Source organism: Taeniopygia guttata, chromosome 2, assembly GCF_048771995.1.
Source record: "Taeniopygia guttata chromosome 2, bTaeGut7.mat, whole genome shotgun sequence".
Taxonomy (NCBI): Eukaryota; Metazoa; Chordata; class Aves; order Passeriformes; family Estrildidae; genus Taeniopygia; species Taeniopygia guttata.
This window is the reverse complement of record NC_133026.1, coordinates 15988500-16014805: the sequence shown is the minus strand read 5'-3', so window position 1 is coordinate 16014805 and position 26306 is coordinate 15988500. Positions and strand designations below refer to the sequence as shown.

Sequence of the window (26306 nt, the reverse complement as noted above, 5' to 3'; positions counted from 1 at the left end):
TTCATTACTATGAAAACCATTTCCTCACTGTAACTGTATGGTCAAAGCTGGGATGAGAGAAGTCTGATCACAAAGGAGAGTGAGCTCTCCATGAAACATGTTTTGAATATCCCCCAACAGCCATGTGTAGATTTAATGATTCACTTCACTGTTCCATGAATGTTGCCTGTTTGGATGGCTCTAAAGAGGTATGGGTTGACTGGTTTGTTTTTTAAGAAAAATATAATTGCTTCCAGGATCATTCATCTTTTAGGAGCTTTTCTTTGGATTAAAAAAAAAAAATTGGAGAAAGTAAGTTTCTTCTTTCTGGTATTTATAAAAGCTTTCTTTTAAGTTTTATTAGTTCTACTGCCTTCAGACAGGGTTTTAGTTTTAAGTTTGCTTTCAAATTTAGAACTTTCAGGTAGAAAGAAGCTTTCCATTTATGCAGTGGATTTGACAATATTTCTGAGGTGGGTTTTTGTGGGATTAATGGTATAACCAATTTTTTTATGTTACTCTGTTGCTAGGATCTCTAGTAGAAAAGAAATTGAAAAGTATGTGCTTGTAGAATCAAAGTAAAAGATCTGACTTGTGTTTATACTTTTTAAATGTAGAAGTTTAGAATGTTAATATTGAAAATTGCTTTTCAAAAGTACCTGCAAAGCTTGCTTTTAACTACCACAGAATGGAAGATAAAACCCCCTAATTTTATATTATTCATGTTAGGTAAGAATTGTGATATTAATATGGTGGTATTAAATGCTAAGTCTTTATTCATGTAGGTGGATGGAGTCCTCTGTTTCTCATAATGAAGTTCAAGTATCTGGTGTAGGTTGCTAGAGTAAAGATGTATTAGTGTGAGACTTGATCTGAAATGGAGGCTACATCAAATGTTAATAAGCAGAGCTATTTGTTTGTAACCTGTTGATGCAGCTGCTTCTCAACCTCTGTTTCTATTAGGACTTTGGGAATTTTCACTCACTCCTTTTGCATTCTTTTTTATGTGAGTATAAAATTCAGATGTGTAAATAGGTCCTCTGAAGGTTTCCATTTATAATTGTTCTGTATAAGCAAATAGATATCTTAGTTTTAAGAATTAATTGGCTTGTAAATGTAGTATGTTCAAGTCCGTCTGCCTGCTAGACCTGGTAAGCTTTTGTACATAAAGAGATTTTATATTTTGGAAAAGAGAAAATAACTGACAGTATGCAAGATTTGGTGACTTTTGGTTGTTTTTGGTATGTGAGCTAATTAGAAGGGAATGATTTTTACTTAGCATCATGCTTTAACACATGCTACTTGCCTCTGACTTTACAGAAATGGAATATACAATTTACTCAACTTGTACTTTTGGGTTGCTTTTCTGAAGATGAAGAGAAGTAATGAAAACTGTTAGTTCTGATGAGCTGCCTGATACTAGGCCATAGTCAAGATAGCAATTTGTAAATTATGTAGCATTTTGCTCTGCATTCCCCAATGGCCCTCAATTAGAATTATTCCTTAACCATGTTTTGGGACATGGCTGCTTTCTAAGAGAAACACTGTTTATTGACAGTTTACATTTGTTTTCCTGGCCATTTCTACCTGTTCGGTGTAAAGTGTCCAGTAAGCCAAGTATCCCTGAAGCTGTGCAGAACTTGGAAGAGAATGCTCTGCCTCTGTTCTGGCTGAGTGGGGAGGTGATGTTGTAATAACTTCTGCGAATAATAGTAATTTAGTGGCACACAACTTGCAGTGGTAACTGCATTTGTTTACAAAGTCAGGCTTTTATGCAATTTCATGGTCATTTTCAGGGAAAAACCTCTTGCTGTACAGAGAGATCATTCACTGTGTAGCTCTTCCGTAAGGATTGTTTCCCTTTTTCTCCCTGCTCTCAAGCTTGTGAAGTGAGAAATGTGTTCTAAGTCACAAACTGTACTTGTCTGCTAACTGGAAGTAGACCGACCGATGGAATACTGTTCAAGAATAATCAGAGTGAGTCAGCTTGGAAGGGGCCACAATACCCAAACTCCCTGCTCAGTCAGGGTCATCCTAGAATGCAGGGCACACAGGATTGTGTCCAGATATGTTCTTGAATCTCCCCAGTGAGGGAGACTCCACAGCTGCCCTGGGCAACCGTCTCCATACTCGGTCACTCAGGCAGTAAAGAAGTTGTTCCTCATATTCAGATGGAACTTCCTGCACCATAGTTTGTGCCCATTGCTTCTTGCCCTGTTGTTTGATGCTGCTGAGAAGAACCCGGATCCATCCTGACACCCTCCATTCAGGTACTTGTAGACAGTGATGAGGGTCTGGTATGTCCAGTTGGAAAGCCTGTCCTTCAGGTCACTGGAAAGGGAGATAAATTTTTGAGCAGATGACTGACAAGAGACTTCACTCTTTTTACCAGGTGCTTTAAGAGATGTCTGTCAAGCTTTTGTGGCCTTGACTTATCTCTCCATGCATGCAGCAATATTACCTTGTGTTTGAAATTAATAAAAAATGTGACCTAGAGACCTGTGATGAGGTGCTGTAGTATTTTGGAATAATCATCTGTTCCTTAATGTGACTTGTTACAAAGGAGAGTTGCAAAAGAGCAGTCTGTCAAAGTTTGTCACAGTGTTAAAACATAACTAACTTGTTTTGTTTCTACAGCCGAGGTATGATAAAAAATGATAATACCCTCCTTTTGTTGTCACTCAAAAAGAGAGATGTAAAACATCTTTCAAGTGCTTCATGACAAGAAAGAGGCAGCCAAAAATACAAACAGTGTGCTAAATGAACTAAATTCCCTGTCTTTGAGGGGCAGCAAAAATCTTCAAAAGGTCTTTTTTTTGGTCTAAATTTTCATCATTACTTTTCTGATACCTGTCAATATAATTTCTGTGACCTGCAATATATATTTAGTAATGTCAGGCTTTCTGAAAATACTTTTACGAAGCAGATTTATAGTTCCATCGCAGCTACACAGATTAGTTCCTCTTTGATAGTTTCCCAGATTTCTAAATATTGTGCTTTTTTATGTTCTCTAAAGCAAGTGTCTTCATCAGTGTTTTTCTAGGTTTGTTACTGAGCTTTTTGGAGCAGCAGAGTTATCAATTATCCATGTCTAACAGTAGCAAAAACAGGGAAAGGAAATTATAGTCTGTCCTACTCATCTCATTTTTATGTTCCAAACATACCTATTGACTCCCAAATGTGGAAAACCCCACAAAGAATGTTTTTTTTTTAAATTAAGGTATATAATAAGTAATGCAAATATGTGCATAAACACCACAATACAGGTTAGGTAACGTGCTCTACCTATTTTTTTTTTCTGCTTTGTTTATTTCACATAATTATGTTCTTCTGGATGGTGGTGTGTTCATGCCAGCTGTGCCCTCTGAATAACATACTAGTTTAGATCTCATCTAGTTAAGTTGTTTGAATAGATTCCTCAATCAGGCACCTGCTGCTGACAGATAACACAGACTTTATTTTTAAAACTGTTCATTTGAAAGAATGCTATTTCTGCTTACTTTAATACAAGAAATAATACGATCGTCTTGAAATTCAAGTAGTATAAAGTTCACCTCATATTGGCTGGATACTGTCAATAACAATGATTGCAGTTTTTGTATTGTCCTTTTGAGAGTGTTTACTTAACTAGAGAAATAAAATCAGACACTTAAGCAATCAAACAATTGTAAAATAGATTTTGAGTTTGTAAACATAACTGCAGCTTTTGTGAAGAGGCTTATTTTCCTCTAATAAGGTAGTTTCAGGAATGACCAGTTGAATTTGATGTATGTATTTCAGAATTACTTAATGGGAAGAGGGATGAATTGTCTTGTCACCTATTGTGCTTTAGATGCTTGAAAGCCCTGTTGCACAATACCTTTGTTAAGCTGAGCTAAGCTTTGTTAAGCTGAGCTGGGCCAGCCTGAAATAAAGCAGTGAATCTATTTTTTTAAAACCACACCACTATATATATTAATTCTTAGGTCAATCCTTACTTGCCACCTTTGCTTCCTCCTGGAGCTGTGGGCCAGCATTCCTTTATTAGGGAAGAACTTTGACGTGACAGAAAGTAATAAAGTAATTTGACTTGCTTTTTTTCTCCTTTTTTTTTTTTTTTTTTTTGGGGGTATTACTAGCATCTCTTCAAAAACAATTCCCAGCTGAAAATTAAATAAGCATGAAATTAAAATTATGCTTGTTGCATATCTATACTGTAATAAATATACATGGCATAGTATGTCCAGAACTGGAAATGTATTTTTTCTAAACCTAGTAATTTCTCAAGTTCTATAAAAGTGTAGTGACCAATTGCTGCTTTTAATACTAAATATTTTCAAGCTAGGTTTCTCATTTGTGATGAAGAAATAACATGTCCAGGAAAAAAAGGAGTAATCTTTCTGAAAACCGAAATTTTCCAGAATTCTTTATAGGCAGATCATTCAATATCTAAATTTTAGGTGAAATAATGCTTTCTCTGTTTTAGTGAGACGGGGACATTGCTATAGTCTTAGAAGAAAAGAAAGTTCTCTTCAAATAGCAGATATTGGTAGTCCTCAAGGAATGATCTGGTATTGAAGTGGAGGTTGGTTCTTCTGTTGTGGTTGATGTATCTTAAGATAGGAATTTGGGATAATCTGACTTACAGTTATTTTTTTAAAGACACATTTAAGAAGATACATTGTGCCTTTTTTCCTTGCCTTATATTAATGTAGTTAGACACTGCTTCTGCCACAGCTTTCTGATTGAGGATATGTAAGTGTGTTATGTGTGTGGCTAACCTTTTTGCAGGATTGCAGTAATGTGTTGTAACAGACTCCTTTTTATTACTTCTACAGCACCATATGCTTGAATTGCTGACTGTCAATAGTCTGTGCTCAGTTGACATGAAGGAAACTTAAGATGGGATGAAGTTCACAAGCATTTTCATTGTGTGGCACTACCTATGTGCATAAAAACTTCTAGATTCAATTTCCTTATTCTAAGTCTAGTAATGGAAACATTCAGTGCAAGTTCATTTGTAAGTAATATTGCATTCACAGGGTCTTCTGTTTAAACTTGTTTGTCCTCAAGAAGCTATCTTCAAAACATCAAAAGCAAATTGAGAGTTGCTAAACAACTTGGCTTTATTCTTAGTTAGCCTTATTTTTGCTATGTGGATTTTGTTAGGGAGATTAAGTTGTCATATCTTACTTTCTGAATGGGTGTGCTAAGTTGGTGCTGGGGATACATAGAAAAAGGGGGAAAAGTCTCGGAGCTGTGTCTGGGCAACTACTTTTCTTTCTCCTTTATAAGCAGAAATTATTTTGCATGACCCCTGATTTTAATCAAACTACAGTTTGTGATGACTAGGTTATGGTGTGTCAGTCATTTCACAGTCCTGCTTTGCTGTTTGTAATCTAAAAATACTGAAATACACAGCTTTTATGAAATGTCTGAGTTTGAGTAACTCCCAGCTGAGGTGTGTGTTGATAAATATCAGTTGTTGTTCTTCCAGTGTTTTATGTTCTTTGGGAAGCTCCTTGAACAAAAAGTAAAATGTATGATGCTTGCCCCCTCCCCCTCCTGCAGTGTTAAAGGAATTGTTATTCACTTCAGTATCCCTTGAGCCTAATTTTCATGAAGCCTTTGAGTATGTGCCTGTTGCCCCAGATGACTAATGTATTTTTTTTAAAATGTCTTGCGTTGTCTAGTTTTTCTTGGCTTTTGAAAGGAAAAAATTTCTAAATTTGTAATTATCTACTGACAATTAATGTGAATCAGAAGTAGAGAATCAGTCTTCTGCTTAATCTTAGTTGATCAGTATTGTAGAAATGTTGCTGGAGGTAGAAGAGTGTGTTGTGGTGCTGTTAGACTTCCATCCCTGAGCTTAGTGGTGTATTACAGCGTGTTCATGGGAGGCTCATTTGAGTTTTGTGGTGTGTTGCTGAGGAGAGCCTTGAAGGGGAAGTTCAGTCCAGTGTCTCTTTGCTGAGCTGATCCATGTGGAGTTCAGATAACGTGGTTATTAGTTTGTGGTGAGGCTCGTAGCTGTCAGTTTAACACATATGTTTTTTCATGTCACAATAATTAAAAAGTCTCTGTATTAAGCTGTTACTTGAGGTTGGAAGAACCTCTCTTGGGTAGTCTCTGACACCGTATTAGAGATGTAAATGTTTTGGGAGCCACAGTCCAGAATGAAGGCTGACTTCAGCTTTTTCTCAACCTACTTCATTTCTTTTTAGAGCAATGTCCCACTCATTGTACAAATATGGTCATGTTAATTAGTGTTGCAAGCTCAAAAATACTTCAAACTGTCATTAGTGATATTGAAGAAGGATTTTGTATTTTTATTAAACATACTGAAATCTTCTGGTGTCATGAGCCAGAGAGTTAGGGATATGACTCTGTGTTGCTGTAGTTCATGGTACTCACATTTTCCATGGGTGAAACTGCTTAAGCTGCTTTTTTCAAGTCGATTGATCTCAAATGAAGTGCGTGTCTTAATAGATCTTCAGCAGTGTTGAGGATGTTGCTAGCAGCATTATTTTATTAGGCGACCTGAACCTAGAGTTCCCTATAGGGAGGAAATTGCAAATGTTAATCTGCAGAATTTGTCTACCTATAGTTTTTAATTCCACATAAATCAATTTTGTAATTATGATTTGTTTAATCTATTTTGGTAACCTTTGAGCCTTACCAGAAATGTTTAGAAGCTAAAATTTAGTGCCTTAATTATTAAGAAACAGGCAAATTCTTTCAAATTATACTGTTTACCCCACTTCAAAGTAAAGAATAAACATCTTTATGGGTGATGGTAAAATTAGTTGTCCAGTCTTTGTTTATTGTTATTTTGATAGTTGAGATATGAAGGAAACTGACATACTTATTTTCTTTGAAGAAGAAAATCTGTAGGAATTATGTCTGAAGTGTACTGAAAATCCATTTTTCATCTCTTAGGCTTTTTTCAGCTCTATGATTGGTGACATTTGAGTACTGGATCATACAGAAACTCACTGCATTCAGTGGACCTCATTAGTGAACCTGATAATTTTCAAAGTTGTGTCTTAGGTTGAAAAGTGATTTCTCATTGCTACTAAGAGGTGGACTAAGGGGAGAAAGAAAACAACCTCAAAATTATTTAATTATTAAGTTGTAGCTGTAACAAGGAAAGGAACAAATTATAGGATGGTTGGACAAAAAAGTTTATCTGCTCTATCAGTGAGGAGAACCCAAGCTGTGTTACTCATTTAGGCTGAAGTACGGCCCTAGGAAAACACTTATCTGCTAGAGCAGTGAATCCCTGAATTGTTATTTGAAAACTGAGAGTTTGAATTTAGTTTGAGGCATTTTATTACCTTTTGCTTTGCTTTTTTGTGGGCAGGAATAGCTTGGTGTTCTTTCTAGAGCAGTTTGGTCTGTTTGCCCTAAAATTAAGCTTCAATTTCTGAAATAAATTGAGTATAACTAATTAAAAATAGAAAACTAAGCAGCAAAGAGCGAAATAAAATTTACTGTACGTTATGCAATATGTAAGATTTAACTTTATCTTTTTCATTTTAATACTCAGTAATGCCTTTGCATTTGCTGAGTATTGCATTAGTAAAATGAGTGATTGACTTTCACTAATTTGCTGCTGCTCACTTTTCCTTTTCAAGGTGTCACTTTCTTACTACCATTTTAGAAGAAAGATTATATTATAAATAAAACTATATGTTTACAGTATCATTTTCATCCATATTTGGTCATTTGTGCCACTCCATGTATGTATGACTCCTGGTCTGTTTATAGCAATATTTTTGGCTGATGTCTGTGAAATTCTGTGTGAATGGTAACTTGGAGAAAAAAGGAACTTCTTTACATTGGAATGCTTACCCTGTGAATCGGATATTGCAAAACAGTATAGGCTTTGCTGTCCTGGGTTGGCAGTGTGGCAGGAGAGAAGGGTAGGCAATGAAATAAGGCTTTGTAAGTTTTTTTGCTCTATAAAGCTACTTCTTGACTGGTATAAAACATTTATTTTTTTTTGGGGGGGGGTCATAATGAGCATGTAATCAGGCTAGATTTTCTTTCTTTGGCAAAGCACTGTGCATTCAACTTAGTTGGTTATGAATTTCTGGAAGATGTTACTGCACAGTTGGTGTATTCTCTGGGGCTACTGCTCTGCTAGGAAAATTGCAAGTTTTTATGTTTTGGTTGCATGTGGAAGGCAGCCATGTTTATTTCAATACACTAGGCCTCATAAAAATGCAGTGAAGAAAAATTGTTTTGTCTTACTACTTTTACATTTGGCAAATCAAAATGACCATGATAGGCTGTTCTGTTACTGCTGGCATGTTGGGTATTGTATTCCTATTGTGTTGCTTTATTTCCTCCCATATGCAGTACTTTAGAAAGTGTTCTGCACAAAGATTTGCACTGAAATAACAAAGCCAGCTGAAATACACTTTAGACATTTTAATTTAGGCTTATCCTCGATAAATTTTTATCATTTTTACCGTTTGAAGAAGCTGTCTTAATTACTTATTGCCGTATAATATCACCACCATAAACGTACCTTGCTGTTAAGTCTTCTCTGTTAACAACTAATTCGTATCTGTCACTTGGTGGTATTTGTTCTTTTGAAGAAGTTCAGATTCTCATATTGTCTGTAGTTTAATGAATTTGATTGCATGTTAGCTCAGAGGTGGAACATGGAATCATAGAAAGTATGGATAGAGTTGTCACAAAGTTAATGACCTTCCTTGCTTTTCTGTGTGTTTCTTTCCACATGCCTAGTGTGTGGGCACAGAAATGGTGACTCTCCTAAAGCCCTTCCTGAATCCCAGTTCCCTCTAGAGGGACTGAAGGAGCAGACCATCTTTGAGTTCCAGCGTTAACTGTCATGTGGTGCAACAGTATATATACTGCAACTCTAATGTCTCTCTGTTCCAACTTGTGCATTTCAGTAGATTTTATTATTCTGATACTGTATGATGTTATGAACCAAAAAAGAGTAAATTAGGCTAAGATACTTGGATGCTGGAGGATGGTGGACAATGCACAGTCATGTATTAGATTATTCTAATCAAATGGCAATAAAATTTATTTTAGATGGTTTCAGGTGGATGTTGTAATTGCCGGTATAGGTGTACAGGTTTTGGAAAGGAAGGAGTTCTAGTTTGGTCTTGAAAGATGGCAGGGGAGAAGGGAGGGAAACCAGGTGCTTTATTAGAGCAGTCTGGTCTTCAGTTAACTCAAAATTTGAACTTTTTATACTTTCAGAATTGTAGTGTTGTTAATAGAGATGCTAATTAAATGTAATAATTGCTAGAGAAAGTTGACCGTATTGCAAAATGGAGTATTCTTATTTCAGTCTATGTTAAATCTGTTTTTCAAGTGCAGCATAGTTTTGAGCCCTTGTTGCAGTTCAAAGTGTCTTGGATTCAGCACTTGGGATATGGAAAAAAACTTACAAAAACATTAAAAGGAGTCCTAGTGTAACAGAATCTCAAATCTCTAGTAGGCATTAAGTCAATTTTGAATTGGTTCCCAGACCCTTGCTCTTTGTGCTTTCTCCTGATTGTTATGCATTAATAAGGAAGATGTGATTTTGTTGGAAAGGATAGAAGATAGCTGTGATATTTTAACCTTGACTCTGACCTGCCCTATGACTTGTTAATCACTAGGGAAGACTTGCTCACACAGTTGCACCGTTACAGTTTTATGTAACTGCAGGGCTGATGCCCTTGTTGGCTATCTTCCAGTTAGGAGTAGCTCTTTCCAGCTTTAACTGCTTTCAAAATAATGATTAAACTGAGGAAACTCACTGTGATTGTGCAGTAAACATTTCCATGGGGAGTTCTGAAACTGAATTGGAGTATTTATAACACAGTATGAATTTCCTTATGGTGCATCAAAGATATTTATCAGCAATTGCTAAATCTGAAAATATGCTAATAAGGAGTACAAAACCAGGTCTTTGTTCCTCTTTCCTGAGGAAAGTGTAGCTAGTAAGGAAGGTCTAATTGTAAGAGGAAGAGGTGAGAAGTTGCCATGAGGAACTGTCTCAAGGGACAGTAGTATGCTGTCTACCTTATCAGGCCTGTTTCTGGGTATGGACTAGTCCTGGTGATCTTGTTCTCATGATCTGCTTTGCCAGGCATGCAGCTGGGAGATGCAGAGCTGGTGGCTAGTCACAGCTGCCTTAAAATGGCTCAGGTAGTTAGGCCTTGAAAATGATCATTCAAGTGAGGGGAACCCCCTTTTTTTAGAGGTAGACCTCTCCTTGTTGTTTGCTTTCTGGCCTTTAAACATCTTCAAAAACTTCCTCAGACAACTTGAGCTGGCGCTGCTTGCTTGGCTAGACTGTCAGATTCTTAGGTGACAGCTGTGCATGGATTTAACCACTAAAACCTTTCTGCCTCAGTGTAAAAAGGTAATTTGGTAATATGGTTGTCATGTGTACATACAATCTTTAAGCCCTTAACTTGTTTGAAGTGCCTAAAATTCTTGTTCTCCAGAGTATCGTCTGCTTTGGTCTTGTAAGCTTTCCAACAGCAAATAGCAGTTCAGCAGTCCTTTTGTATGCTCATTCCTGAAGTTTGGGTACAGATCCAAATATAAAGTGGTATTATGTGTAAAACAGGATGGAGGTCTGGGTGGTGAAGCCACACCTGTAATTACCCTGCACCATCAGCATGCATTTATGGCTGGCCCTGTAAATGCCCACGTTGCTTGTCCTGGCGACAGGAGGCAGTCGGCATTGCTGGAAGAGCCATGATGAGTTTTTATGCAGCTGAGGCCAGCTCAGGTAGGACAGGATTCCTGATGGATGGAGCATGTAGGGGCAGTCTGGGAGGGCTGCAGCTCTGAGACGCCCAGGGGCCCCTTTGGAAGAAACTGCTGCATAGAAGTGTTTGCCTATCGGGGCCAGCTGGAGGTGGGTGTGACTTGCTGCAGCTGCTCTGATACTCCTGCAGAGTGCTTGGTGGCTCAGTACCGGGGCTGGGCACAGTGGGAAATGGGGGCATGCTGCTGAGCTGATATACCATGTGGGGTTTCAAAGTCTGCACAGTGACTTTGAGGGGTTTGTTTATGTGCTAGATAGAATTGGCTTCACAATATTTTATTGGTATAATAGGTGTGTGGTTGGCTCTTTCTCATGTTTGGGAAATGCCTGTTGGATTAGAATCACAGTGGTGGTGTATTTAGGCCACTACAGTATTTAAAAATCACCATGTACATCTTGAGCATGCTGACCAAAACGTAGTGATACTGCAACTGTGGTACAGGATTATGGTAAATTAAATGCATTGATGTGCATTCTAATGTTTTGAAGGGCCTGTTCAAACAAAGCCATCTGGTAAATTCTCATCTCATTTTTTCCCTTGAAAAAGGGAGGTGATTTTACCTCTTAGAAGAAATTAATTTAGATATGTCTGTGTTGAACAACCTACAAAAATACATTAAGAAATTTTAATGATTTTTACCTCAGAAGAATATAGTAAATAAAGACTAAAAGAATGGCTAATACAAAAATATTAAACAGCTATTTCACTACATGATCAGTGTCTAAAAAAAAATTGAGACTGTTGGTGTTACTGAGGAGTACAGCCTTGTAATTAGGATATACTAATTATATCTTGGGGGGGAAATCAAATGCATCTATAAATGGGGTTTTGTTGTTGTTAGGCACGTGCATCACAAGTGTGTCATGGTTATAAGTATTGCTTTGACAAGCCTAACTTGCCCCATACTAAGTCATTCTGTCTGTCTCTGAGCATGCAAGATACTTTTGGTGTAGGATTATGGACTAGCTTTTGAAAAACTGTATTTAAGTGTGAGACTTAGTCTGTTTTCCTTATTTTTTTCTCCTTACATCTTTACAGAAAATAGCATATAGTTTTAGCCAACATAGTGTAGGGAAAGCTTTTGGGGTAGTGCTGGTTGAGGTTGCAGTAACTCATGTTTGTGCAAATTGACCTTCAGCCTTTGTAGGGTACTAAATAGTTTGGTGGTGGTGTACCTCTTTTTGTTTTTGTGATGGACTGTCTTTCTAACCTGCAGGGTTAAAGGTGGGGAGAAAGAAGTTTGAAATAGCAATTTTGTCACCACTTGTGTAGTTAGATGCCTCAGAAGACAGAATTTGCATTATAATGGCTCTCATTTTGCACTATACTGTGTCATTTAGTTATGTTCTGTGTGTGTAGCTCTCTGAAGACTTTGAAACAATTGGTTTTTTATGACTCCATTCACTCCTGCCTATCAGTCCTTTACTGTTCTTTACTGTAATTGCCCATAAGATAAAGGCTTTGCCATTTTCGAATCACTTTGACTTCTTATTTACTATGAATACTAGATTACTATAGAGCTTGTGAAGCTAGTGGTACTTCATGTTCATGTAATACCCCCTGGGTATTGAGAAATTTCTCAGTAGGGAAAATAAAAGCTAGGTGAGTGTTATATTTGCAATATCTTGGTTTTCCCCTGGAATGTGTAAGAAAATTACTTTTCTTAGTTTGGTGTGATTTATGTGAACATTTGGAACTTTTAAAAGATCCCATCAAGGACAATGGAAGAGTTTACTTGCTTAGAAATTTTAGAGGAATGGGAGGCCTTAAGAGCAGGAAATTTAAAAGAAGGTTGCAGCGTAGAATGTTTGTCCTTCTTTAATTGTAGATGGAACTTTTCAGGTGACTTGAGCTTAGGCACAAATACAGATATAAAGATGTTGAGAATTATCTCCTTTCTCATTTCAGCTGCTCAAGTGTTTTCACATTGAGGAAAACCAAGTTGCCTTGAAGAGTAGTTGGTAGGGAGGCCAGAAGCAAGTGGCCATTTGGGATGTGCTGCTTTTGGTGTTCTAGATGTCAGTACCTTTATTGCAAAGACTGAGGTGCAGGAAATTTTAGTCTACTCAGTATGCATAAACAGAAATAGTTGTCTAGAACTCATAACAAGTAGTCTCAAAAGAAAAAAAAACAGTTTTAAGAAAACAAAATTGCTTCAGTAAACTTAAAACCTGGTTTTATGCATCTAACCATGAAGGCTGTTGATAAGCCTATTTCAATTTTTGGATATAACGTTGAGGATAAAATGTCTGTTAATTTCTGAATTGTCATGTTAGGACTCTTAAGAGTATCAAAATTTTAAAGGCTGTTTGTTTGCTAGTAATGTAATAAAGTTTAAGAGTTAGACCAGTGAAGGGACATACTGCATTACTCTAATTATTGAATCAGAGTGAGTTTTTTCCTATGTGAAAAAGAAATATGCATGTGGTCTCTTGAAATACTTCTGCATCTGACCTATGGTTCACCTGGCTGTGATCCAGGTTTTGGACAACTTTCCTTCTCCCTTTCCCTCTTTTTGCCCGTCGACCTCCTTAGAATGCAGATGGTTGATTACTTTGAAATCATACATGGTGAATAGTCTTCCTCTTTTCTTTCAGGGACCAGTTACTCTCCACAAGAAAATTCACACAACCACAGTACTCTTCATAGTTCAAATTCCCATTCTTCTAATCCCAGCAATAATCCAAGCAAAACTTCTGATGCAGTGAGTATTTGTGATTGATTTTTATCAATGAATTGCCCTGTTCATACGCACCATATTTTCATAATTTTGTCTAAGACAGGCAGCATGTACACTGTGCTTGAGTTTTCCAACATCAGTCTTTATTTTATAAACACTCTGCAAACCCAACCTGCAGTTGTTATATGTTTTAAAACTATTCTAATTGGTAATCATTAGAACTTTGAGTTACCTGTCATTCATTTTAAAATATTAGATTATTTAAATGACATAGATACAGAAATATTTTCCATTAACTTTGCGGTAAATCTGGAGAACACACTGTGATTTTGCTTGTTTGAAGTGCATTACATATTGTGAATTTTAGTTACTTCAGTATCAAAGTTTTAGTAGTCAGCATGGTGTTTGTAAAAAATTGCCTGAAACCTAAATTGGTTAATTTGTGATCGGTGGAAAAATTTTGGGTAGATAATAATTCTGAGTATGTTGTAAGGTAAAAGAAACTAATGTTATCAGTATTGATCTTACTATATCCCACTAAATGGACTGTTAGATTTTGTTAAGGGGTTTGATGGGAATAAACCAGAGGAAACTATTGCAAAATGCAACAGGACACTGGTCATATGTTCAAGCTGTCAATGAAACGGGTATTTAGAGGTGGTGGAAAGCAATGATATGGGTACATAAAAGGTGCCATGTAGTTTTAAAAACAGTGAAAGCTGTTAAATTTGTATATCAAAACTCTCAAGTAGTCTTTTGTTCAACACTGTTTGTATTTTAAAGGCTTTTGATTCTGCGGATGATTGGTCTGAACACATCAGCTCTTCAGGCAAAAAGTACTACTACAACTGCCGAACAGAAGTTTCACAATGGGAAAAACCAAAAGAGTGGCTGGAAAGGTATATGTTTGTATTTGTTTTAATTATATAAAGAACAAATATTCTTAAGCACATTCCAGAGCACTTGAGCTTATCTAATATATTACTGCTATAAAAGATTGTACTCTAAGTCTGCTCTGTTCCTACCCTTACCATGGCCTCTGGTGCCTCTTCTATCCCTTGACAATCCAGAATCGTGAGAGTGAAGTATGGTTGATTTGTGTGGGGATGTTTTCTTGGGTGGTGATGGCGTTGTTGTTGGGAGGGTTTTGTTGGTTGGTTGGTTTGTTGGTTTGGTTTTTGTTTTGTTTTGGGGTCTATCTGTTTGTTTTGGCTGGATTTTTGTTTTGGTTTTATGGGTGAGTGTTGTTTTTCATGTTTTGTTTTGGGATGGTTTTTTATTTGGACAAGATTAGTGAGCTGAACTGGTATATTATGGGCTTCAACAAGCATGGATGGAAGGAAACAGTGGCTGGAGTTTGCTAACCTCACCTGTAGCAGCAAGCTCTTAAGAGTTTAATTCATCTCATGTAACTTAACAAAACTGTTTTATTATTAGATAATGTAAGTTTTTACCTAACTTTTGTTTTCTTTTCTTCAGAGAGCAGAGACAAAAAGAAGCAAGCAAAATGTCAGTTAACAGTTTTCCAAAAGATAGGGATTACAGAAGAGAGGTGATGCAGGCGACAGCTGCCAGTGGGTTTGCCAGTGGAAGTATGTGGGTTTTTTTACAGCAATATATTCTTGCCTTGTTTACATTACTATTTTCTTTTCCAAACTTCAAAAACTAAAAAATCCCTTTACTTGGCTCTTTTTCTCACTTTTTCATATATAAAAGCCAAAGTGGAGAGCTCTCCCAAATGTGGTTTCTTTAAATACCTTTACTAGTGCAACATTTCCTTAATGCTTTTCATGGTTCTCCTCCTTTTTGTGGCTTTTACTGTCGAGTTTAATTATCTTCATGGGTAGTTACTCAAACAACTTGAATAATCTGTGGTTTAGTTGGACTGTTGTGATCATTGAGACCTGTTAATGTCATATTCTTACCTTAAAAATAAAGATTTCACATCTAAAAATAATAACCTAATTCAATGGATTTTGATATCAGAGGTTTCAGAGGCTTTTTTGTGTGTGTTATTGAGAGCATATTTTTGCCTCGCCAATACTCCTAGCAAAATCTTCCCTGGTCTGTAATTTCTGTGACTTGGAGATTTTTGTCCTGATACCTAGCTTTAATATTTGTCAGTTTTCTTCTGGAAAATAGTTGTACTATGAGGTTCTGTCTATATGCTGATGTAGTTTGGATAAATTTGTAGCATAGTTCTCAGGGTAGTTAAAAGCAGAAACCAAAGTATTATTCTTCACCCACGCTCTTGGGATTTGACAAGGTGGAGATGTATAAAGAGGTATTTTTCTGTGTACGCTGGAACTTCAGCATATGCTAAAATATACTGGATGCTGCAAAAAGATAGCAGTCATGCATAATGCAGTGAGTATTTGTTTTGTGACAGGTGAAAATGTAAGAATCTGTAAAAGAATTACTTTACCCTCGGTTTACTTGGTATGTTACTGAGTTGCATATTTTAAAGTCTGTGATCATGTGACCAGTGCAGATGAGTCATTCATTTAATATATATAAATGTCTTGAATTAATTGTAAGTAAGCTTGTTGTAGTAGTAGTCAAGTGACATGGAGAGGAATTCTTTGAAGGCTAGAATGTGAAACTAATAAATTATACTTGATGTTCAGGGGTTCTGATGAACAAAAGAAAAAGAGCATAAATTATCTCTTCACACTAAATACAAGATGGAAATAATAGATCTTGATTTAGATCTTTTTAGGAGACTTAAAAAGGTAACTTGACTGTAACACTGGTTATAAAGCAGCCTTTCATCAAAACACAGTGCTTAACTGGAGCTCTAAATCAAGCAAAGGTCAGAGAAAATGCATTTTGTCAGTGAGTAGAATTAAATTTTGCCTTTTTTGATACTGATCTACTTGAAGCTTTTTTTAATCACAAGAAGTTCAGTCAGCTCTAGTTGTTGGTGTGCAGCTGTATTAATCAGTTACTACAATCTTAGACTTGTTTCTAATTTAATCTTTTTTTTTTTTTGTTAATTGCAACATCACTTGGGGAATCCTGAAAAAAGTGGAAGACAAGCATTCCAGTGACACCAGCAGTATGCTCCCACAGAATATTTTATCTCAAACGAGCAGGCACAATGACAGAGACTACAGACTGCCAAGAGCAGAGACTCACAGTAGTTCTACTCCAGTTCAGCATCCCATCAAAACAGTGGTTCATCCAACTGCTACCCCAAGCACTGTTCCTCCTAGTCCATTTTCTCTACAATCTGATCACCAGCCAAAGAAATCCTTTGATGCTAATGGAGCATCCACTTTATCAAAACTGTCTGCATCCGCATCTTCCATCCCTGCACAGAAAACAGAGAGAAAAGGTATGTCTAATGAAATTCCCTCTAGTATTCTAGATGGTGCATTGCATTACATTGCTTGTTCAAAGTATGTTAATGCTAGAATTTAAATATTTTTTCCTGTTTGATTGTGTGTGCTTAGAACCTGATTACTGTTTTGATGTGTTTACTTTCCCCCAAACTCAATTTGCTGTATTTTACACAATTTCAAATTGACACTGTGATATTTACTATTTATGGCCTTATTCTGCAAATTAACATTTCAAATGATAATTTGAAAGATGTATTTTTATAGAACATATTTTAATTCTTGTCTTCTTCCTTGTTGTTTTGGATCTTTGCCATTTATTTGAGTTTTTATGTAGTTACACAGTTTGAAAGTCATTTTGGACCATTATGTTTTATGAACTTCTGTTACTGTTTGGAATGCCAGTGTCAAACCTATCAATCAACACAAGCACAGTTCTTACAGACAGTGAGAGTTTTCTACATTTTTGTAAGAGCTAATCTGTTTTGATCTGTATCTTGAGAAATATTGGATCTTCAGTTCTAAATCTGATAGTATGTATTTCTGTTATCTGGTAATACCTGGTAGATACAGTTACAGTCAAGTGAAGATCATGACTTCACTGTGGGTTGTTTATGACCTTTCAGACCCCTGTCTTTTAGTTAGATTTACTTCATTATTAGGGATGAGGAGCTCAAAAAGATTGTGAGAATGAGATGTGTGTCATTAATGATAGTGTGTTACATTGGTGTAGTTGTGTTTTCAGAGTGGTGTTGTGTAAGAAAATTCTGTTTTGAGGACTTTAGGAGGGAGAAAATAATTTTTGATAATCATGTTTTGTTTTAATTTAAAATACTGTATAATTAATATGTAATTTAATTCTTTTTTTTGAAAGATGGCTTGTTGCCCTGTCCATACTTGCAAGTTGGCCTAGTTAAATAATTTTAAAAAGAAGACCAAAACAGACTCTGGTCTGACACCAGTCTTGTGCTCTGTGTTTGTTTTTGACTCTTCCACTTTCGTTTATTAAAGTTTCAACTTCTACAGACTTAAGAACAGCTGGCCACACAAAATATTTGAACAATAGCATACACTGATAAGTACTGTCATTTGTGCATGTACAAATACATGTACAATTGTGCATGTAAAGAATTTTTTTACATTTTTTCTTGACACTTTGTGCAATTTTTACATAACCTGGGTCATTAATACTGACTGTAAACTACAGAGGAACAGGTTATTTTCAGCAAGCCTTTTCCTATTCAACACAGTAAAGCACGAAGTAAAGTGTACTAGTTCAAGCATGGTTCTTGTACAGAGTGCAGCTGTTACCTGCTTCAGTTAAGCCTCTATTTTCTGATTGCAGTTTGATGCACTTGTACACATTACAGTGCAAAACATCCATGTCAAGTGTTCTTTCCTTTAATATATCTACTCAGTTTCAATTTCTATATTTAAATGCACTTTAAACCTCTCTTATTATTACTCAATTCTGGCATGTTCTTGATTCCCATTTGGTGTGATCAGATTTCATACGGGGTATTCTTTTGCTGCTTTACTGCACATCTTCATTAATTGAAGACATGACTCATGAAGCAATTGAAGGAACTTCCCATTCTGACAACTGCTACAGATGTTGGCAGAAAGTTCAGTATTTCTTACAACATTAATTTGAGAATGTACAGCAGGGTATAACATTGAAAACAATCACACAGGGCAGTCTTGATACTGTAAATCTTATGTTAGAATCCACGGATGGTTCCATATTAAATATTTCACTGAATTTCTGTATTCTTAGGTAGGTGTTTTTTTAATTTTGTGTGGGTTAAATGAATAGATTCTCTGTAATAATCATGCCTCATTGATCTGTTTCACGGCACTTGATTGTTAGCAAATACTGTACTTGATGAGCTTCAGAAAGGGTCAGTTACAGAAAGTTAGCAAATAATTGAAGAATTAGAATAGGTAAATGTTGGGCTTGAAATTCTTACTCTAGAAAATGTAAGTTTTTACATGTTGCTTTTTACCTCTTGTACAGAAACAGAAGAATTCAGTGCAGTTGCTGTCATGATAAAAGCTCATCAAACAGTACATTCAGCTGACTTTCTGGTGAATGTCAGACTGTCTTTTAAAGGAAATTAAGCCAGTAAATTTTCCATAGCATTTTATATATTTAAATTTTAGAAAAGGGGAGAAGCAGTACTTTGGATAATTTACTGTTACTCATTCTCTTGGGAGTGACTGTGAACCTGCAGTACTAGAAATATGCAGTTTAGAAAATATTTTTTGTGGCTGTTATACAAACTGAAAATACAGTAATTGTCCTGAGACACTTAGTTCAAACAGTCTTCTAAAAGTCTTTGCAGAACTGAAAAATAGTTTGAGAGGTTTATGTTTACAGTAGTAAAGCAAATAGCCTTTGATCTTCTTTTTCAGTTCATTGACTATGCCATCCCTTTCTAAAAAGAGGTAAAACTGTATTTTTTTGCCTATAAAAATAGGTTGGTCCAGATGACTGAATAATATGTGCAGTAGTCCTTCCTTAAATCAATTCTTGCTTCTTGTGAATGTGTTGCTGGTTGCCTTATGCCAGCATATATGTACCACTGTTTTAATAGGCCTGATTTCAGTGTGTATTTTTTTTTTTTTTTAAAGCAGTAATAGTTTTGAACAGCAGAACAACAGAAAAACATAAAACCCAACGACAATGCTTTTTTCAGCTCAATCTCTTTTGCTGCAGGGGTATGTTGTAGTCCCACAAGGAGATTGAATAAAATCCCTGGCTGAACTATAGCTCAGCTGTTAGCAGTAGAATGGCTGGCAGTAGTGGAGAGTTCCTGGGGAACTATTTGACCTCTACCCTTTGGTTTGAATGTTCCAGTCAGAATCTGCTGCTTCTGTTTGTGCTCACTGTGAGTGCTTTATGCAGGTAAAGTGTGGGGTTGCTTTTCCTACTTTTTGGCTGCTTTATCTATAGGGCACATCACATTTTCCTATTTCTAATTCAGAATGAAATGTTGTATTGTTCATATCTTAATAGTGTGTCTGTCTGTAGGATACTGCTTCTCACACCTTTCCTTCAAGTCCCATCAAGGCAGCACTTCTGTTTCTAGTGCAGCAGTACTCTAAAACTTTTATGAGAGCACAGCAAGCTGGCCAGTGCAATGCTGGGTGGGTTGTGACTCTGGTGCTTCTTTTCCTTTTCTCACCCTTGTGGTTTTCTTGTAACGCTTGCTAGCTTTAGTGGACAGTTATTAACATTGCTTCTGGTATTGTTGCATCTTCTTTGGCTGAGTTTTGTAGTTTCAAGTATATTACTCAATTCATATGGCAGTTAGAAAAAGTTACATGAGACTGTTAGTTTCTTCCAATACTTTATACTTGTTTGCTGAATATTGCTGTTACATTTGACCGCAGAGGTAAAATACAAAGAAAAATCAATTTTAAGACTGGAGTAATCCAGATGTGAGAAATAGGGAATTTTTTTTTTTTTTGGTAATTTAGATAATTAAGTATTTTTGAGAATCTAGTTGCTATTGTTACTATAGTTTCATTTGGTCAAATGTGTTTACAGAATGTATTGCTTTTAAATATTTATGTGTTTTTGTTATGGCTTGCAGTCCTTAGTAGATCACAACAGAACTACATAAAACAGATAAATGTGACTGTCAGCGCTCAGAGAGCTTAGTTGGTGGACTGTACACTCCAGGTGCTTCAGCACCAAAAATGTGTTATCATTCTTAATTGTGAGCAGAAAATAAAGCAGTTCTGTTAGCTGTTCTGGGTAGTAGTTTTTTAATCAGTGAAGCAGAGATGATGTTTATAGGGTGAAAATATACAAATTTCTGAGAATTTTGTTATGCGGTTTTTCTCCCACAGAGAGCACACTGTGAGAGCACAAGTGCCTAATAGTTGCTAGCAGTGCAAAGGTAACAGCTCAAGCTCACAAGAGAGTGGTTGGGTAATGTTTTAGAGTTGACTCCAAAGGACTCAGGATGCATTTGTTTTGTTTTAAATGGGATAAAAATTGCATCAGTGGTAAAAGCTATAGGAACACTCAGAGGGTCATTTTATTAATTTAGGAATTGTCTAGTCAACAGTAGTCAGTAATTTCCATGTCATTAAAAGTAAATCTTTGTTGCTGTAAATTAGAATAAGAATAAGCTAATATATAGCATTAATTTAAAGCTAGTCATGCCAGGAGTACTAGTATGTTAGCTGTCAGAAAGAGGGCTGTGAAGTAAAGACCTTTCTTCACAAAAAGTTATTTCCCAGTTTTGTTCTTTTTTCCCCATCCACTTCTCTGTCACACTCGTGCCCGATGAGCTCAGCACACCCTGGTCGAGAGGAGAGTAAGCAGATTACAGGTGCTCACAGGACTCCAGCAGACACAGCAGGGTGGCAGCAGCACAGCAGAGGTGTGGGACTGTCAGTGTCAAGCCTCTGCATTGAAGCAGAGTAGCTGAACAGTCAGAAGGCTTCCAGTTCCATCCTCTTGCATTCAAGCTTGTGGGCTCAGGGTTGCTTTTCAGAATGTTAGTCCTGGCAGATCAGCTGTTTGCTTAGGAGTAAAAATTCTTGTCATAAGGGCAGAGATTGGTGATGGCAAGATTCAGTAGCATGTTTATGTAGTGGCTCAAACTGAAAAGCTAAGGATGCTTAGAAAAAAACTAAAGATCATTTTGGCAGAACTGCTGAAAATGATCTGTTTTTTGGTTTTTTTCTGAAAGGATCGTTTGGCCCTGTTATTAAAAACTTCCCACTGCTTGGAAGCATTACACCAGAATGTTCCCATTCTGACTTGACCTGGTGTTTCTACTTTAGCAAAAACTTGGGCAAACCTCTTTGCAAAACTTAAACTGCATGTTATGTCATACTGGTTCTTCTCATATGAAATTTTGACTGATAAGTTGGATTTTCCTTTTTGTCCAAAAGATGTGATTGTGGGTCATACTCCCAGTGGAGAGGGTTATGAATAGAAAGGTCTTCCCTAACCATTGTGGTTTTCAAAAATTATTTTCATTATAAAAAGGTTTTGTCCTGCTCCGTTTTAATATTAAACCAATTAATAGTTCTTAATATTAAACCAATTAATAGTTCTTCTCATTAAATTAATCTCCAAATCTAATGGTATTTCTTTTTGCTATCTGCTTACTTAGTTTTCCTCTGTTTTTTTGGGGGGGGTTGGGGTTTTTTGGTTTTCTTTGTTGGTTTTGGGTTTTTTGGGGGTTTTTTTTGGGTTTTTGTTTTGTTTTGTTTTGGGGTATTTTGTGAGGTTTTGTTTGGGTTTTTTTTATGGCTTTATTTTTGGTCATTTTTTTTTCCATGTGAATGAAGTTGATGGTCCAGAAAGGTGTTTAGTTCTATAATACAGGTCTGTATGTAGGCTGTGTCTGATAAACTTGTTTGCATAATTGTCAGAAAGCAAACTGTGTTTTCACATTATTGCCACAAAGTGAATGGATTTTTAAATTTTTTTTAAAAGCTCTAGATATTGAGGCTTTATTGTGCATGGCTTATAATGGAAAAATTGGTGCCAAATCATATTTTTAAAATCACAGAAAGTAATTAAAAAAATTATCTAATTTTCTTCTCTTTTTTTAGTTATTCAGAGGAAGAGATAAAACAAATTTTGTTTAATGAAGTTCTTACAACTTGAAGAGATCACAGCAAGATGTGTTCTAGTTTTAGTTTTTATTCTGTTTTTTTATTATTTAAAAAGCTTTTCTTGGGACTTCCATGATAAAAGCTGAAATTTTAGGTGAGGTTAGAGTAATTTGCATAGCATTTGTTTTGAAATTGATGTTGACAATGAAGAGACTGCAGCCTTGCCCTGTTCTACTTCATCAGCCATAGTCTGTGGTGTAAAGCCTGCAAAAGTCTTAAGTTGTTACAAAAATTTTTTTTATAAGATGTGGATTAATTTGCATTTTTCATTAGTAGAATTCCAGTTGTCATTTCAAAATTAGTCTGATGCTTAATGGTTCAGGTTAGGTTTATGAATGACTGCCATGTAATCCAAATCCTTATTCTGCAATAGTAGAGTAGATTGCTTGTCAAGGAACATGAATTGATGTTGACACAGGTGTAGGGACCTGTGTATCAGAATTGTTAAACTACAGGATTTAAATTTGTGGAGGTGTTTAACTTTTCTCGGCATGCTATATTCATCTTGACTGTGTTTCATGATGTTTGAGGGCTTCAAGTGCACTTAAGAACCACAGGCTTATATTATTAATAGGCATTTTTTAAAATTCTAATAAACTAAAAATAGTGTTTAGATGTTGGAAAGTAAACTTAATTCTTTGGCAAAATAAAAATGAAACAGAAAAAGAAATTAGGAGGAGACGAATGGAGTGAGGAGTTTCTGCTTCTATTTGTGGAAAAAGCAGGGGAAATCCGTACACCCTAGTGAGTGATACCTGAGGGTTTTTGGTCAGACAAAGATTTCATCTTGAGGAGTTCTGGCTAGTTAAATTAACTTCAAAAGGCAAAACTTGCAGGCTCTGTACAGCATCAAAAATTAAACAAGGTTTTAAACTTTGTAGCTACATTATTCAGAAATGGATGTGAAGATATTTGGAGGCTTTGTTTTGTTGGCAGAAATTCTAGGATTTAGTATCCGTCTAAGCCATGAAGTAAGATAGATGGGTTTAAATTAAGCTGATGAAAATTGCAATTATATACAACTAATTTGTAGTCTATATTTTTAACATGTGAGTTTCCATCACAGAGGAGTTTCCCTTTGTGGAGAACAAGTAAAGATCATGGGTTGAGATGAGAACAATTTACTGGAAACAGCAATGAAATAAGAAATGAATAGTAAAAGCAACAATATTATTAAAAGGGTGAAAAATTCACATGCGAATAAAAGCTCACCATGGGGGAATCGCAATATGGGAGATGCTGCCACCTTCTCAGACTGGAGACAGATTCCCTTCTCCAGCCCTGGCAGTGAAGTGAGATGGTACAAAATAACTGCCCTTCCTGGCTGCTCCAGAAATTAGCCCTATGCTGGCCAGATCCAGGATGTTATCCACCCATTATTCTATACCACCTACATCATGCCCAGATCCTACACCTTCCAACTGGTGTGCTCCCAGCTAATTGCAAGATGTATCAGAATCTCCTGATTAGTACATCTGAAGCAGTCTATATTGTCCACAGTATACATATAGTGACATACTTACAGCATACAGTGACAGTGTCATTCAGCAGCCAGTGTTTTTAAAATTCAGCATTACAGACTGTTCTCACAATATAATCAAATCCCCTTGAGGTACACATAGTGTTTCCCTATCTCTCTGCATTACCCACCATGTGCAGCCAGGTCATTGGGCAAAAACACAGATGGATTTGCCTACCCCTGTGGATGGGTGTTGCCTTTGCTTGAGGAAGGACTAGTTCAAACTGTCTTCCCTAATACATTCTTCATATGCACCACAGGGACTTAATCCCTTTCTGTGAAAGCTTTGTTTGGACAGGGCTTTCTCGCTTGGTGGAGCTTCCAGTGTTAACTAACTAGGTAGCCTTTGCTTAATTTATCTCCCATTGTTTAAAGGTCCTGCCACTTACTGCTTTTAATGTGGTTTTTAACAGTCTGTTGTACAGTTCAGTTTTTTCAGAGGCTAGTGTGTGATAGGGAGTATTATATACCCACTCAGTAGTGTGGCCTAGGTGTCTATGAGGCTGTTTTTGAAATGAGGCTGATTCAGTTCTTTCAGGGTACCATGCTGCTACAGGACTTGCTTTTCAAGGCCCGAAGTGTTGTTCCAGGCAGTGGTGTGAGACACAGGGTATGTCTCCAGCTATCCAGTGGTTGTTCCTATCATTGTATGCATGTAGAGCTTGCCGTGGTGGATTTGTGGAAGTGGGATATAATCAATCTGCCAGGCTTCCCTGTGCTTTTCACCACTGTACAGCAGGGGCTTTACCCGCGTGGTCTGCTCGATTGGGTGTGGCGTTAGTAGTTGTGGAAAACCTGTGAGATACTGTCCATGGTTAAATCCAGCCCTCAGTCGTGAGCCTGTCAGTATGTTGCATCTCTTTCCTGATGATGTGAGGTGCCATGAGACCACTGAGTCAGAAATAAATAATTCAGCCTTATGTTGCCAGTCCATATGCATCTGAGACCCTTTAAGCTTGGCAGCTTGGTCCACCCCTCTATTGTTGCAGTATTCTTCAGTAGACCAACTCTCGGGTACAGAGAGCACCTGCATGACAGACTTTTACAGTCAGCTTCCCTACCCAAGCAATCATGTACAGCACCCCAGATGGTTTTCCCTCTCCAGTGCCAATTGGTCTTTTTCCATCAGTCCAGCCACCAGAGCATTTGTGACTGTGCATGACTCATTGTAGAGGTAGAGCGTTAGCCATTTTGTCTCATTCAGTGATATCTAAAGCCAGCTGGATGATTTTCACCTGTGCAGCCTGACTTGATCCACCTTGTCCATTAGTAGCTTCTGTGGCTTACTTTGTAGGAGTCCTGCAGATTTCCATTTTCAGGGTGTCCCTACAATACAGCAGGAACCATCAGTGAAGAGACTATCACTTTTCATTTGGTAGTAGCTGATTATATGGTATGGTCTACTCAGCACATGTCATTTTTTCCTCCTCCTTCGAAATTTTCATCTTTGGGACAGTGAGTGATGACTTCCAGGATCCAAAGGTGATTTGGGCTTCCTGTTTGAGTTTGCTGTGTAACCAGCATAACCCACTTGCTCCAGGTAGCATCAGTGGCATCAGGTGTGGAAGGGACTTCTCCCTTGTACATCCAGGCCCGCAGCAGCAGTCAGGATGCCAGGAGTAGCTGTACTTTGGTGCTGATCACAACTGAAGCAGCTTGAAGCCCTTCATAAGTTGCCAGTACCTTTTTTTCAGTTGGGATGTAGTAGGCCTCAAGTCTTTGTATCCTGACTCCAGAACTCCAGGGGTTGTCCTTGAGTCTCCCCGAGTCTCCCCGAGTGCTTTTTACCAGAGACTCCAGGAAGGACCATTCTTCCTGACTGCAATGTGGAGCACATTTTTCATATCTTTTGTCTTGACTGGCCTAAGGACAACTGCATGATCCTGTTTTGTTTAAAAGTCTATTGTTCAGGACCCCACTTCAAACTGTTCTTCTGTGTCACATGATAGAGAGGCCTGACAACCTGTCTGTAATCTAGAATATGCATTCTCCAAAAACCCACAGCACCTAGGAAAGCTTGTGCTTGCTGTTTGCTCATTGGTGGGGACATGGCTGCTATTTTGTTGACCACATCTATTGGACTCTGATGTCCATCTTGCCATTTTACTCCTAAAAACTGAATTTCCTGTATGGGTCCCCTTGACCGTACTTTGCTTTATGGCAAAATTTGCCTTCTGGAGGATTTGAATTATCTTCTCCTTTTTCTCAAAAAGTTCCTCTCCTTTATTCCCCCATACAGTGATGTCATTAATGTACTGCAAATGTTCTGGAGCGTCACCCTTTACCAGTGCATTCTGGATCTGTCCATGGCAAATGGTGGAGCTGTGTTTGCACCCTTGAGACAGTGGGTT

General features: G+C 37.0%; 1 protein-coding gene across 5 annotated transcripts in view; it reads left to right on the top strand.

Annotated features, from left to right (window-relative positions):
• Positions 1-26306, top strand: part of WAC (WW domain containing adaptor with coiled-coil) — a 58201-nt gene that overhangs the window by 6947 nt on the left and 24948 nt on the right. For all 5 annotated transcript variants that reach the window (XM_072925405.1, XM_072925406.1, XM_030264434.4 and 2 more), the window contains exons 4-7: positions 13367-13473; positions 14233-14348; positions 14929-15041; positions 16478-16786. In XM_072925405.1, the coding sequence (XP_072781506.1) occupies positions 13367-13473; positions 14233-14348; positions 14929-15041; positions 16478-16786 (645 nt within the window). The remainder of the gene's footprint in view (positions 1-13366; positions 13474-14232; positions 14349-14928; positions 15042-16477; positions 16787-26306) is intronic.